This window comes from Scatophagus argus, chromosome 22, assembly GCF_020382885.2.
Source record: "Scatophagus argus isolate fScaArg1 chromosome 22, fScaArg1.pri, whole genome shotgun sequence".
In the NCBI taxonomy this organism is placed as follows: Eukaryota; Metazoa; Chordata; class Actinopteri; family Scatophagidae; genus Scatophagus; species Scatophagus argus.
In genome coordinates, this window is record NC_058514.1 from 16,830,734 (window position 1) to 16,847,604 (window position 16,871).

Genomic DNA, 16,871 nt, shown 5'->3' on the forward strand with positions numbered 1-16,871 from the left:
GTTCATGCAACATTACCACACTGGCCTTGCATTCTTCATTCTACAAATCTGTAAAATTTGCAAATCTATGAATTTTGTTTTTATTTACTTTTTTTTTTTAATTTACAAGAGCATCCCATCATTTTTTAGTGGTTGTTTAAGCAATTAACATAACACATTATTCTATTTCCAATATACATATAGACTCACAATCAGCTTATAATGAAAAAGCCGTATGCAAATGAGCTGCAGTTTGACACGTAACCCCATCATGCCAACATGACGTTCCCTGTACTCACCAGTGTTGAAACCTCGACCCAGAGCCGGCCAGGGTCGGTGGTTTTTCCACAGGTTCCCCAGGTACCAGTCACTCTGGTTCTCCACGAGACCCAGGACCTGCTGACCTGAACACAGCAAACACAAAACCATGACTATTTTTTCACATTTTCTACATTCACTTATTTTCTCTGAAGCATTTTTTATTTAACTATTTAACTGCAGAGTATTCATAGTTTTGTAGTTGTCTATTGTGTCCTGTGGAGTTTTGTATAAAGGAATATGGTGGTTTCCAGAACTTCCTATAAATGTTGTATATCTTCAGATGTGATGTTCAGGGCAACATTATCACATCCTATCGAACAAATTCAACACCCAGAAGGGTGAGAAGGGTGTGCACTTGTGAGATGGTCTATCCAACTGCGTTTCATCATGGTGTACACAAAAAAAAAAAAGGTGGGGTTGGAATACTCCGAATTACATGATAAATTCATCATAAAGTACATTTCCTCGGCATAAATTCAATACACTGACAAGTACAAGTCATGTCATCCTCACCACTCTGTTTTCCAGAGCAGGATTAACATCCATCCATCCATTTTCTATACCGCTTATCCGTCAGGGTCGCGGGGGAGCTGGAGCCTATCCCAGCTGACTACAGGCGAGAGGCGGGGTTCACCCTGGACTGGTCGCCAGTCAATCGCAGGGCCAACACACAAAGACAGACAACCACACACTCTCACACTCACACCTAGGGGCAATGTAGAGTAGCCAATTAACCTAATGTGCATGTTTTTGGTATTGTGGGAGGAAGCCGGAGTACCCGGAGAAAACCCACGCAGGCACAGGGAGAACATGCAAACTCCACATAGAAGGGCCCAGACCGGGATTCGAACCTGGAACCCTCTTGCTATGAGGCGACAGTGCTAACCACTGCACCACCGTGCCACTCTCCAGGATTAACATATTAGCTGATATTAGCTTATCACAGATATATTGATATCAGCGTACATTCTGTCCAATAAACCTTAACACACTGCACAACAGAATTTCCACAGAAAGGGTAATATAGAAAAAAATATCTCCACATGTAGTTTTGTTCGAGAGTACTAAAAACTTTTTACTGAGTCGGCGTCCTTCGCTTCCTTATGGTTTGGATTGTGTGCAGACAGAAACAGAAGATCAGTAGCAGACACTTCAGGGTCAGCTAGTTCAACACAGAGCCAGCAGAAACATAATCCGTTCATAAAGCGGGGGGTCTTATGTCTGAGTCAACGACAAACTGGGAGAGAACCGCCACCTCACAAACGGCACACTGCTGCCATGAGAGAAGGTGCAAACTGAATTCAATACTCACGCTCATATGAATTTAAAGTTTTTGAGCCACTAGACAAAAGGTATAAAGAGGACAGAAACGAGACAAGAGGAGGAGGGATGCACACGGAAAAAAAAAAAAAAAAAGTTTTGGAAGCTGGGCAGAGATAAAGGTCGAGAGCTAGGTGTTAGCGAGGAGATAGGAGTGTGGAGAGCGGGCATGGCTGGAGCAGTGGCAGCTTTAATGAAGGCTGGAAGGAAGATTAATGAGCGCTTATTGGAGCAGGCAGCAGAGTGCAGGGAGCCCCCTTTAGAATGGCTGCGAAACAAAGAGCACAGATGAGCCATCAAGGTTGACGCCTGAGTGGGACAATTAATGCTCAAAAACCGAAACGCTGGGACGGACTTCACAGATGATTCCACTTTAGTTTGGGTTCATCAAAAAAAAAAGTGCATGTGAGTTCAATCTCATTGTCAGCGGTGTTGGGAAGAAAATTCCACTGCCACTGTCTTTTCTTGTATGTTCTACTCTATTAAGGTTAAACAATTTCAATTACAACAAACCTTTGATTAAACAACATTTAATCACGTCCCTGAAAACAAACGCTAATGACAGGGAAGTGAATGTGAGGTCTAAATTCTGTCTGCCCCCTGCTGGCAGTGAGAGTTATTACAAAAACACTTGACATGTTTACAACGCCATCGCCTCCACCGTAGCCTATTCCTAACTTCAACCGCTGTCCTTTTCAGATCTTCCAAAGCAATCGCTGTTGAATGACATGAAATGCTACTGGTGCACCAGTGTGGTCAAGTCACTACAGCACTAAATCTAAAAACTATACATTCTCTTAATATACTCTGAAACAAATAGAGGGTTACTCGACAGTGATAGGCTCAATTAGGCAAGGGCTTGAATTCTTTTACATATAAATTTCCTTCATATGTAAAAGTCCAGCATGCCAGCTTTAACTCTCACCTCCAGGCACTAGGTTTAACAGAGCTAAAACATAAATAAAAACGGGAACTGTGTCTACCAACAATGGTTTTACCAAGTGTTTCTGAGCCCACGCAGTAATGTTCTTAAAACAATAGTGTTTCATAAAGTGGTAAACCTTGGTGCTCCTTTCATACTTAATCACGATACTGTCACCTTTTACCAATAAAGCTGTTTACAAGTGGAATGTTTCAAACAAGTGTTTTATTGACCATTCCACAACTTCCCCAGTCGTTTGTTGCCCCTGTTCCAGCTTGTTTGAAATAAGCATATATCTACAGAATAAGCATATATTCACAAAATTCAGTGAAGTCAATGAAGCAAGTTGATGCTAAAATATTAAATATATCATCATTGTAATTGTAATTTCCCAGTTATGGGACTAATAAAGGGTCATTATCTTATCTTATTGTACTGATGAGTATATCTCAATGTATATCTCAAAAAAGATTAGCAAACTGTTTTACACAACTTTTTTCAACCCTTTTTTTCTTATACTTTAAATCATTTGGCTGAGCTTTAAACCATTCATTCATTCATTTTCCCATCCAGAACAGAATTCAAACCTGGAACCCTCTAGCTATGAGTCGACAGAGCTAACCGCTGCACCACTGTGCCGCCCTAGCTTTAAACCAAAAGAAAACATTAAAAACTTTTCCTTTCCAATCAATATCAATGTTATTGTTTATGTTCCAGACTAGAAAATGGTCTAGCTTTCTTTTCAGTAAATCCAAACATCCACAATGAGAAAAACTGATGAGCAACTGACCATGACCTCAACCATCGTTTTTCTCAGTCAAATACTGACTTTCCAAGTCAGAGAGCCATGACAGGCAAGAAAAAGGAAACAAAATCAATAAGGCTTTACTTTGTTTCAAATAAAAGAAGGAAAAGAAGGACTGTCTCTGGTTTATAATCAGATTTCAAAGAGCATAAAACATCAAAACAAATTTTTGACACCAATCTCTAAATTCAAACAAAGCTTTCAGTCATAGCCATCATATCAGCTATTTTAATCTCAAAAACAGATAAATTCACATTATACTGGCTTGTTGCTGTTGATCTTATACCACCTGGCTATCTGGTCAACAAGCCCCTGAAGGATTAAAGCCTTTACCAGCTATTTAGCAACTTCAGAATGGTTAGATTACATTAAAGAGTTGGATATAATAGTATGTATGCACGTCTTACAGAGCAAAGTCCTTACACAGTAAACCTCAGGCCATCCACAGCCTATTTCCTAGCATGCAGGCTTCTGGGGGAGGAGTGTGCAGTTCTTAAATTAGCTGTGCAGAGGTACCAAGAGATCAGTGGGAGTTTTTACTGCTGAGTCAGTGGAGCAGATACAAGTAAAGATGAATGCCAAGGTCAGCAGGCCAAACATACCATCCTCACTCCAGCATTTTATCCTAATGCACCTCACATGGAACACTGATCAACAACCTTTTCAGATGATACATTCAACAAATGACAACTCAGAAACTGTGCAAAGTCATCATGTAACAATTTGTTCATATGGAGGCTGGTGAACTACATTTCTGACATGGTATGGGCCAGACCCTAAGAGAAATACTGTGATACTGCATTGAACTGCATCCGGCCCTCTGACAAACCCAATGTCTACTGTCTACATCTGCCCATGTTGTTCTTCTATGTAGTGCTATTATAACTAACTTAAACAACACATCAGCTAAAAAACAAATACATACAATACATAGTCTTCAGAATTCCAATTATAACAACCTGTCATGTTTGTCCTTTGTAATGTATGATGTTTATTGCATGTATGTTTCTCTCTCTCTCTCTCTCTCTCTCTCTTTCCTCCTCTCTGTCCTGTCTACCTCTTCTTCCCCCCCTTCACCCAGCCGACTATCAGCAGGATAGTTCTCCCTTGTGAGTCGGGTCCTGCTCAAGGTTTCTTCCTGTTAAAAGGGAGTTTTTCCTTGCCACTGTCTGCTTGCTCAGAGGTTCAGGCTCTGGGTCTCTGTAAAGCATCTAGCGACAATTTTGATTGCATAAGGTGCTATAGAAATAAATTGAATTGAATTGAATTGAATTGATACTGATGAGATACTGTTATTGTTTCACAAAATTCATGACTCCCAATAAGTTGGAATTCAAAACGAAGAAAGTGAGTCAAAGTTTAATTTTAGTCAATCTAGTCAAATAATAATTTGACTTTAATGTACGTATTGTGTTATATTATCTACCCTATTGTGTAAGACAGCTGCCAACTCAGTAAGTGTGAAATTCTTATGGTTGATGCAAATCTCACTCACTCTATCTTTTCTTGGCTAATGCACAGAAAAAGAGAAAAGAGTGAGCACTTGACATGTAATTTATATTGCAGATCTGCTTGCTATAGCAGGAAAAAAAACATGCAAAAGGAGGAAATGATTTGTGGATAGTCATACTGACATCATACCAGTGTTTGATGTCAGTATACACTTTCTGTATCTATACCTGCAGAATATTCCACATATATGAAAATGTTCTAAATAGAGTTCCAAATCCAAGTCAATCACAATTTATTTTCATCTAGGTTCTTTTCTCCTGTATACATTTACACGTGGGAATAGGTGTTCCTAAACACATCAATGGCTCTGTTCTAGTCAAAGGTCCATGGCAGTGTGACAATGAGGCAGCATGACAAACATGAGCCCCCTGAAACTGAAGCAGCTAAGCAGAATTCACCCATCATTCATATGATTGTTTACACCTTTTCATACAGGCCTTCGAAGTGAAATGAATGAACAAAGGGTCCTTTTCTCTGGCCAGTAGGTAAAATGAAAGTCGAGTTAACGAGAGCGAGCGTGATGAGGCAAGTCCCTGTCTCTGTCCTGGTGTCCTTGAAGGCCAAGTGATCATCTAAAAAGCATTTCTGCCACATGATGTCTGAACTGCTGATGTCTCATGCACTTATGCACAACAGTGCAATACACTTATGTGTTCTTAAGTCATGTTGGCAGTTTACACTGCCTTCAGTTCTGTTGACTGCTGATAGCAGGGGATTGAGGGCAGGATGTCATAAAATAGTGCATGGTGTTGCCATGGCAATCCATTTTTGTGGATATTCAACTACAGGAGCAGTACAGGTTTAAACTGAGTTTCTAATCATCTTCCTTTCTGAAAAAACCTTCCTGATACATCAGATTTCCATCCATTTTCTATACCGCTTATCCGTCAGGGTGGCGGGGGAGCTGGAGCCTATCCCAGCTACATCAGATTTTATAATCATATATACATTCATGCTCTGGAACTTTTCCAGTGGATAAAATCTCAAGAGTGCATGTCTACTTTTTAATGAACGCCAAATTAAAGGATTAAGTTTCACTGAGAGGGATGCAATTTCATAATTCACGGAAAGGCTTCCACCATCACTCACCTGTACAGTCACACAAAATCCCAGTCCACTTGTTCTTCTCTACAATCTCTGCTACTCATGTGTTTTAACATTTAGCAAATGTTGGCCAAGACGGACTGAATAAGTAAATATGTTATTTCTGTACACTGTACGTATAAGAAGTGCATGTAGAAAAAAACCACTGAGATATTTTCCCTGTTGCAGTTCAACACAGCAGTTACTTAATGGTGCCTTAGTTATTTTAGTGTCAACAGTCTTTAGTGGCTCTGACTTCCATTTTCACTCAACAGCTCAGTGGTCAGATCATGGTTAATCTACCTTGTGTGTCTGAGCGGAGTAAAGAAAAGCCCTGTAGCACTAATGATAGTGCTTAAAATTCTCACGGTCTCAATAAGCCCTCGCAACATTACCTGTGCCACAGTCACAGTACTTTAATTTTTTGCATCAGTCTTTGAAAAAACAAACAAACAAAAACTTAGAAACCAGAATAAAACTAAATGTCTTAATGCTGCATTGTTCATTAAAGCACACAATGAACAATATGAAAGTACTGGACAATCACACTGAGAATTTCTCTTGTATCAGAGCCTTTCCAAAAAAGTTCATAAGCTAAGAACTTTATTCTGAAGATGTGCCCCCCAAAGGGCACAAAGAGGGGGCTGGTAAAGAGATAGACAGGGTTGGACAGCTGGTAAAAAGCTTTATGGACGTTTTTGATGGTCCACCAGCCCATGCAGGAAGGCCATGCAGCACCCACTGCTGGGTAAAAGTACCTTTTAACTTTACACTTGTATTGCTGAGCAGTAATGGTATTTTATCATCAAGACAGTCTGAAGAACTCACATCAGTCAGCCATATCAGTGAACTAACAGAAAGAAGAACTGAAGTTCCAACACAAACTTCAAATGTTTTAAGACTGACACAAGAAGAGACAAACTGTAAAATTTGTACCTTATCCAATTCCAAGGCGCAAGAATATAACCAACAAATGAAGTTCACTTGTGAAACTGCATTTCAGGTTTAATTCATTCATTTCAACAGATTCAAGCCAACCATATGTGTTTTTGAAACATTGCAGGGCCCTGGGCAAAAAAAAAATAACCTGGCAATCAGATCAGCTGTTATGTTGTTCATTACTTTGTTTATTGTGTTGTTCGATACCTCAAATAACATCATGCTGCCAGGAAACTGCACAAGTAGGGGAAAAAATACTCTGCATAATTGCTGCAGGTGGAGAAAGACTCTCTGGAAAGGTTGTTACACCTAAGCTGACACAGGCCCAAATGATGATACTCCCCCACTTGTGTCCGTCCACAGCGACACCAAACCCTGCGCAAATCGCCACAATGGCTGACTCTGCCTGAACGAGACCTAAGGCTGCACCATGGGTCACTCTCTGAGTGTCAGTGTAGCAGGCTCGTTCAAGCTCACCAGCTTTGTGGAAAGACTTCATCACACCAGTGATGGGCAATTATTGCTTATGTCAATCAAAATGACATGAAGCCAAGTCCCTGTTCACAAATAATGCTCTGTTTCCTTTGCTTGCCTCTGACTCTAGCTCTCTGCTTCAATTTCTGATGTCTCTCACATCAACAGATTATTAGGGGTAAACAGGAGCTAATAAAGATAAAACAATGAAAGTCGAATATGTGCGATAAGATGAAAGATAAGGTGTAAAATGGGTTTCTTTTGACAAAGTGTCAGCAGCTCTTAAGGGGTGATATTAACTGTGATCACACCAGAAGAACAGAAGAGGCCGGCAGCCTTTCATTTCAGTGAGCCTACTGACAAGAAGCACCACTGTCACCACCAGAACAACGACTTCATTTCAAACTCAAGTTAAATCGAATTATCCACAACACGCTGATGTAGCTCTTCATTTCAGATAAGGATTTCACTTTCCGCCCACTGTTACTCTGTATACATGATTAAATGCAGAACGGCTTTGCACCGCTCTGAGCCATTCTTTTCCAATAAACACATTTTACATCTCAGTCTAACTACAAAGGTACAGTCAATTTCAACTTTGACTGCTTATCAGCAAAGCACAACCAATCAGACGACAGCTGTCTGTGATATAACCTTTTAAAAACTCATTCTTCCCGTTTAATACACACACACACACACACAAACAGCTGACAGACCTTAATGTATACCACTGCATGGACTTCAATACAAGTCACCTGTCTGTTGTCCTGTTCTAGTCTCTATCCGTTGTTTTTGGTGTGACAAGCTCATGAGGACCATCCACCACAGCATTACTGACTCTGTCCCAGCCATATAAATCTATCCGTTGATGCCTCACTCACACTGCAAAGATTACAAACGCACTCGGCACTTTGGGTGGTAAAAAAAACTCAGGTGCTGTAGTGTTAAGTCAAAAAGAAGAAGAAGAAGAAGAATCAGCTTTATTGACAGTATATATATTCTTACATACACACACTGAATTCGTCTTCTGCATTTGACCCATCCTTAGTTGAACACACACGCAACACCCGGCAAATTACATGCAGTGAAACACACACACAGGAGCAGTGGGCAGCATCAAGCGGGAGCATATTGGGGGGTTAAGTGCCTTGCTCAAGGGAACATCAGCTGGCTAATTGAGGTGGGGGGCATTTTTCGCATTAATCGCTCCACCACACCCAAATTTTTCCTGCCCGCCCGGTGGGGGAATCGAACCGGTGACCCTCCGATCACAAGCCGCTTCTCCAACCTCTAGGCCACGGCTGCCCCCAAGTCAAGTCTCCTTTAAAGACAGGCCACAGATTTCCCCTCTTGGCACCACAGATATTTGTTTACGTTATGGTAAACTGGCACCATTAAAAGTGAACTAAATCAGCTTTTAGCAGCTTCTGTTTGCAGTGTATCAATGGATACACAGACAATAACATTATCCACAGAAAGTGCAAGTCACACTGAATATAAAAATGTCTGTGTGTTCAGATTGGCTGAACAGAGTTATGACTTAAACAAGTAGTAAAAATTGTGTCGCAGGGTTTTAAAGTACCATAAATGCCTCCATGGGCTGTGTGTCACATCTGCTGCTGCAGCTCCAAATCAGCAGACAAATCTGCAATAACTAACCATTACAGCATTTATTAGAACACTGGCATGCACCTGTCCCCTTCGCCTCATTTCTCGAGGTATTTTGGAGGTAAAATTCCATCTATCTTTTGTAAGAGAGATTACTGCAAAGTGCTCAAGTGAACTTATATTAGATAACTGCAGTGTAGTGTATGGCTTAGTTTTGTAAAGAAACATCTAGTGAAGAAAAATGGACCAGGGCTCTATAACAGCCCCTGAGAGATGTTTAAGAATGAATGAGTTCAATTACAATACAACACTGTTCAGTCTCCTCACTACCTCTACATTAAACACCTGACCTCAACCTCCCTGCCCTTTTCCACTTGGTACACACCCTCACAGGCCTCAAATTTGTCAAGTGACAAGGGTCGTGGATTGTACTCCCTGTAGGGCATAGTATATAAGAATGAGGCTAAAATGAAATATGAGGTCTTGAGCGGAGCTTTAATTTCCCTGGGGCTCCACACATAACCCCAGAATACCTACTGATCGTGATTGGAGGGTTAACTCTAATAAATTCCAGGCAGGCACCAGTGAGTTCTGACAATGGGTGGATGAATGGCGCATGTCACCATCTCTGAGTCCCATCAGCAAGAACATACAATCAAAAGTGACAGAGGAAAAGTGGCAAACATTCAACATTTCACCTTTCTGAGTGCTGCCAGGGTCATACGGAGAGCACAGAATAGAGGCCGAAAAAAAAGGTCTGGTGGCAAGCAGGAAAAGCCATTCCACAAAATAGACAAAGCAATTAATCGACAATGTGCCCAAACCAGCTATGAAATATGGAAGCATTCTGCCAAGGATTACATCACATTGGAAAAACATGCCTTGAGTTCTGTAGGACCACATTTAACGTCCCATGACTAATGCGAAGGAATACACGTATGTCAGGTTGATATACACTAAAAATACACATCCAAAAACATAATAAATATTCAAAACAGTGTCCTCAAAACATTTGAAGATTTGAGGCTGTAAACCTGGACCGCATATATCCATTCTGAAATCATTCTGCTCCAGTTCAAACGGAAACAAAAATGCAAGGGATTGGACCCAAATGCAAAATGTTGGAAGCAGGGCTGGTGCAGTTCCAATGTTTTCTAACACGAAAAAGGTACACAGATGTACAGGATGGTGAGGAAGAAGTCAGATAACAGGTATACAAATTCAACAGGGTGCCAGCAAAGAATCAAAATCCAATAACAGGCAAGGTCCAGGTAAAACAAGGTAAAGGTCCAAGAAACACAGGGAGATCTACACATAAAGAAAAAGACTTGACGCTTGAAACACAAGGTACAAAGACCTGCTGTCACAGAGTGAGGGAAACACACAGAAAATACACAAGAGAGGGGAGGATAATGAAGGGACGGGTGAAACTAATCAGGCTGTGGCAGACAATCAAGCAGGAGGGGGGACAAAAAAGCATGAAGTGATCTTACTGAAACAAAAAAGGAGGGGAGTATATCAAAATAAAATGAACCAAAGAATGACTGACATGAAACAAAGAAAAACAGAACCTTGGAAAAAACAAACAGAACAGGAAAAATGAACTAAAAAATGAGCTATAGGTGAGAAAATAAATGAATATCTGAGTAGAAATACAATGAAATGGACTGATTCGCAACCTCACACAGTGTGGGTACTCAAACAGATCCATTCATTTAACTCAACAGAAGACAAATTTAGGTCTTATAAAAGGCTTATATTAGAGACAAGTCTTTACTAATTTCCCTGTAATAACCACTGTCCTGCTCTCAGTGTCCTTCTTTGACACAAATGTTGTTTAAATTCATAAATAATCTCAAATGCGGTCAGTGATGTGTTGCAATGAGGAGAGTTTGTAGTGAAGCAGGCCTATTTCAGCAACCTGCACATGGCAGATGACCTGATTTATTTTATTTGCCAATGCAGATTTGTGCTAATGAGCACTAATTTTGGACACTGTGTGTGTGGGGATGTGGGATAGGTGGGGGGTTGTCAAAAGTAATTTACAATGTGTAGCGGTACTGACCATCCATGTAAACCACAGCAGCTTCATGTGTGGTATTTCTAGCTGTTTGGAGAAGATGCTATTATATTGTGTATGTATTCAAATTGAAATACTGACACCGATTTGACTTCTACCACTGTGTGGTTTAAAGCCACCATAGTTCAGCTAAAAGATACTGTGCCGCTCCCACTGACTGGACAGTCAATAGTAACGAGGAAAATCTGCCTTTTAGAAGGCAGAAACCTCGGAGCAGACCCCGGCTCAAGATGGGCGGCCATCTGCCTTGACTTGACTGATTATTAATGAAAATATAGGCTATATGTTTTGGGAACACCTGAATCAACTGTCACACCGGGGGGAATCCTGTAATATGACTGGGTTTCTAAAAAGGGTTCGACCAAATCATGAGCCGGTGTGACTAAGTGAGAAAGTTGGAAGCACCAGTGAAAAACCTGACGCGGTGTCCTGTGAGGGGTGTGAATGTTGCCTTATATAAACGTGCACTCAGGTTGATGGTTCTCCATAGCGTGGTTGATGGTTTCATGTAGCTGGTGACGTCCTGCAGGCTCTTCTACACTCCCTTTGCTACTTAGATCTCCTTTGTCGGTGTGTTTCTGGCCTAGTTACAGAGGATTCTGTCCCCACTCCTGCAGGATTCCTCTTGGGTCTGACAGCTTAGCTGTAAAGCAGGGTTTGTTGTTGCTGTATGTGCACAAAGTTTAGTCCACACACAAGTGGAAGATGTCACACACACAAGCAAGAGCGCATGCACACACGCACGTACATGCAGTATCTATGTTTGTGTGTGTGTGTGTGTGTGAGCCTTTGTTGCTGTTTGGGGCAAATCATCACAGATTTATCAAACAGTTCACTGGTCAGAATTACATGCATGGCGTGGTGCAAAGATTTGATTCGCCTTCTGACTGAACAGACCACAGCTCTGTTTTCAGCTCTGTCGAGTTGTAACAATTATTGTTCTTTGAAAGAGCAGATGATGAGAACCTGGACATGAGAGTGAATGAAGACGGGAAACATCAGCTGGCTGTGAACATCAGTGCTAAAAACACTTACAGCCTCCACTGTGAAGAATTTAAAGGTCATGGACCAGGAGTCTTTAGACAACAGGAGAAAGCTCAAGGGCATTTGCATCTGACACCAGTGAGGCATGGGATACTGTTTCAAGCCCTATACAACCATCTGTTATCATATAATACAAAATGCATACTTAGATCGTTTGGTAACAGCTGAGCATTTCCATGACAACTTCCCACCGACGAACACTGAGACGCGGTTCAAGGCTCCAGCAAAAGCTTTAAAGAGGAGTTAATTTTTCTTTCTTTAACCAGAACTTTTTGTCCTCATAGAATTGAATGTCTGTTACATTTAAACCCTTGCCAAGCGAATTCACACAAAGTCGCTGAAGCCGACCACTGCCAGATAAATGTCGCTGTTATTTTGCTAGAAGTTCTTCCCACCACAAATATTCCGAAGACCAGAAAAGTATTTTCTTGGGAGCAAATGGAGTCTGAATATGAACAAAAGAGAACGTTTGAGAGTTGGGCGGTGGAGATAAATGAAGATGAAAGGCAGTGTTAGTACATGAGTGAGTGAGGAGGAGTGAGAGAAGCTCCCAGCAGGAGGCCACAACAACAACAGTATTACCTGAGCAGACTGGAGGAGAACCCCCAATCCTCAATTACTGATGGCGGTAAAATGAAAAAAAAAAAACAGAGTACAAGAACAAAAGCACACAGAAATGTTTACTTTAGGGTACTTTTGTACTTTGTGATTACGTGAGGGTACATGATGGAAACACCCTCTGCTGATACAGCGAAGACAATATGTTTTTTGTTTCTTTTGTTTTAAACCAATGCACCCGCTGCCTGGCCTTGGGATTGGGTGGCTGACTTTTTAGGACTGAACTAAGAGCGTCTTTATTTTTGTAAAACGGTCTAATTTAATTATTAGACTGTTATTTATGAATTAGACTATTCATATGGAACATTAAGACTGGTCTAACACTCCAGACAAATCTAAAATACCTTAGTGAAACTGGCCCCACCCAAAAAACACCTAGCTCTACTTTCAAATTATTTCTAATTTGTATTATTTAAGTAAGAATGTTTTAACATATTTTAGTAAGAAGCTTACGTAATTTCTAATCTACTCCTGTTTGAATCTGCTTTCTCTCTGTTTACTACTCTATTAATATAGGTAGGTAGGTTGGGGCAGCAGTGGCCTAGAGGTTGGACAAGCAGCTTGTGATCGGAAGGTCGCTGGTTCGATTCCCCCACTTGGACGGGCAGGAAAAATTTGGGTGTGGTGGAGTGATTAATGGGAAAAAATACCCCCCCCCCCCAATTAGCTGGCTCATGTGCCCTGCTAGCCTTGGGCAAGGCACTTGACCCCAAATTTGCTCCCCAGGTGCTTGATAGTTGCAGCCCACTGCTCCTGTGTGTTTCACTGCATGTTGCGTGTACATGTTTCAATCAGTGATGGGTTAAATGCAGAGAAGCAAATTCCCAGCTTGGGATTAATAAAGTAAATATTAATAATAATGATAGTATGAAGGTACTAAATGTAAACTTCCAGCAACACATGCCTCCTTTGAATAAATTAACATCTTGTCACCCACTCATTTGCTGGTGACTTACATGAGTTTGATAAAGTTAATGACCAGACAACGTAACAGCTTTCTGGATAAATCATGCTGCTGCATCAGCTCTCTTAACCATCTTTAGAAGCTTGCGTATTGGTAATTTCAACAAAGTTGAAGCCTGAGGGTAACATTTATTGAGTGTGTCTTAGTTGTAATGCTTTAAACATAATGGGGCTAAACAGTTCAGCCAGACTGGACAGTAAAGGGAGCGGGTGGCAGAGGTGCTGCATTGGAGTCAACTGCTAATTAAGATTGATCCAAACCCCCGCTAGCTGCGCTGCACTATAGGACAGCACTAGCCATAAATCTCTGAAGTGACTCACTGCCGCCTCCTTCCCTCCCCCAGCCTACGTGCCTTCTTCCATTTTTTTCCTCTCTTCCCTTCCCTCCCTCCTAAGGACATACTCACAGAACACACTCTGTCCACACTGTCCTCTCTTACGTTATTAAGCTCTGACCATGCTCAAAAGGAGTGCTGGTCTGATTGTCTGAGAGCATCTGAAAACCTTTTTTTTTTTTTTTTTTTTAACAAAAGAATCTGTGTACAATACTTGTAAGGCTAAGCCTGTGCTAGTTTGTATCTGCTGTAAGACCCATTTGGAAGGAAAAGGCTTTAAGCAGCAAGCAGCCACACTGGAAGGTGGAGTGAAAAGCCTGCAGCCTTTCCTGGAAGGCCTTCACATGACTGCACAAAGTTATTCACATGAAAATTGCCACAAATAGTTGCATAGCAGTTGTGTAACAGTGGTATAGATGTGTATGTATTAGTCAGGTGTGCATATGAGTGACATTGACCATGGTTTGATCTTCTTTATCAATAAGTACGCAAATATTTTATCCCTTTCCCTTAATGAACGTCTTTCGGACCACCTGAATCACTATGCTGTAATGACGTTCATTCTTCCCTTCAAGACTATAAAAATATGAAATGACACATCACACACCTGAGTTGGAAGCCTTTTGATAGATCTTTACATCTCTTTGACGACTGCACTCTCTATGACACTTCGTAACTCATTTGGCACTTCATGTCTCATCTGGGGATGGATCATAAAGACTGAACATTCATATATCCACTCATGGGAAATGCTGACTCTGGTATTTTACTTGTTTTGTCAGCACAGTAACTTTAAAAGAAGGTGCTGGTTTCATTTAAACAGAAACTCAGCTCATTAAAATATACATAATAAAGCCCAGCGAGGTCACAGTTCAACAACAGCGTTCTTAATTTTGAAGAGCTAGAACATCTGTACCACTACACTTAAGAGCTATTACCTTAATTTCTGTCTTTTAATTTTTTAAGTATATTACCTACTCCTTTAATTACTGTAAGTTAAGTTATTGAGTTTGTTATCATTTTTTTTAATATAAATTTGTTCAGCATTAAATCTTTCAGTCTACCCCCCATCACAATTCACATTTGGATTATCCAGTTGATCCTAACCACATATTGACTGAACAAGAACAGTTCTACATGGTGAGCTGCGGTCATGATTTTCTGCACATGAATGAACGTGTGTGGAGTGAAAAGACTGGCAGAAAGAACTCTGACCTTTACTACCTTTACCGATTCGGTAAAACTGGCTCTGTTAGTGAAGGGCGAATCATTTAAAACTACAGGACTGAAACATAACAAGAACAGTGATTATTTTGCTGTTCATATCTCCAATGAATAGAGTCATTGGTTGGTTTCTAAAATTAAATCTATATTGAAATGAGGAAGTAATTTCCAGTGAGAAACATGCTGTGTTAGTAATTATTATACTAATAGAGAGCTTTGTCACACGGCGCGCCAAAGATCATCTGAAGCTATACGCATATCATCAAAGAGAGACAAGCAAAAGAGTCAAATTCCTTGCATTAGTTCACATGCTTGGCCAATTAAGCGGATTCTACAAATTCTAAAAGGTGGATGACTAATTCAGTATTTGACCAAGTGTGAAATATGGTCACAGTCTGCCCTTCTGTTCCTGAGTTATGGTGCTGAATAACGGACAGAAGACATGAATGATGAATGAATGATGTCACGGTGAAGTTAACCTTTGACCTTAAATGTCATCACATCATCATTTTAAACTAATAGAGATTTGCGTGAGATTTTGTCACAATTAACAAACGAACTGAGTGTTTCGTGAGGTCACGGTGATTGTAAATTCGTTCCTCTGGGGATCAATAAAGGATTTTCTTAAATTCAGTACTACTACTATGTACATGAGTTTAAAAATAGGAACTTTGTTACCTTTGAACTTGTGGAAAACGGCCCAGAGCTCAGCGATGTCAGTGGCAAACGTGATGTCGGTGTCCAAGACGATGACTCTCTGCAGGTCGGACGGTAGCGTCTTAGTGAGGACGAGCTTCATCAGGCCGTAAATTCCAGAGTAATGTTTGTTGGGGATCCACGACACCTCAGACTGAAACACCACACCAAAGCAGGGTCGAGATCATTCACTGTATTTGCTGAATGAATTTTAAAAAATGAGCTAATTAACAACATCCTTAAACACAGTTTACAGAGCTCATAACTTTTCTACAGAATTAAAGAAGGCGGCTGTCAGACCACGAAGCACTGCAGGACGGTAAGTGAAAGCCCTCTAAAGGGAAGAGTTGTGTTCTTCACCTTCAGCTCATCTGCGTCATAAAAGTCAACCCTGACGGCAGGAACCATCCACGTATGGAACAGAGAGGACAGGATCTGCTGAGCAATGGAGTCTGTGATAAAATGGAAATGTAGTGGGTTCCGCCTGTGGACACACACACGCACACAAACTTGAATAAGGTCTATTTTCTTTCACAGTACTGTCCTGCTTCAAATGTACAAACCCTCACACTGGGACTACTACTACTGGAGTTAATAGACAGTAAAACAACATCAACCTGTCCAAGGACCATAGATAGAAATTTGTCTTTCAGCTAAATCTGACATATTTACACCATAGTGATGTTAACTGTGTACTGTCACAGTTAACAATACTTAAGTTACAAACCAGAAATTTGAATTTTGTTAGTGTACACGAGCAAATATCTGCCTATTAAGCTATTAGTGAATTATAAATATTTAACATTGTAAAACATGATTTATACATTCATTTACAGTGTTACAATCTGGAACTTCAATCATTTGTCAACGTTTAATCAAAAGACGACTGCGGGTGTTTTTGCTGTTGTTGTCTTTTCCAGTATAGCAGCAGACAGGAAACACTGGAAG

The 16,871-nt window shown here is 40.7% G+C and overlaps 1 protein-coding gene across 1 annotated transcript in view; it reads right to left on the minus strand.

Annotated features, from left to right (window-relative positions):
• The window catches only part of large1 (LARGE xylosyl- and glucuronyltransferase 1), an 89,910-nt gene that overhangs the window by 20,930 nt on the left and 52,109 nt on the right, over positions 1-16,871 (minus strand). Inside the window, exons 5-7 of the mRNA XM_046378531.1 lie at positions 16,284-16,407; positions 15,906-16,077; positions 279-383 (exon numbers count right to left, since the gene is read on the minus strand). Coding sequence (XP_046234487.1) covers positions 279-383; positions 15,906-16,077; positions 16,284-16,407 — 401 coding nt within the window. The remainder of the gene's footprint in view (positions 1-278; positions 384-15,905; positions 16,078-16,283; positions 16,408-16,871) is intronic.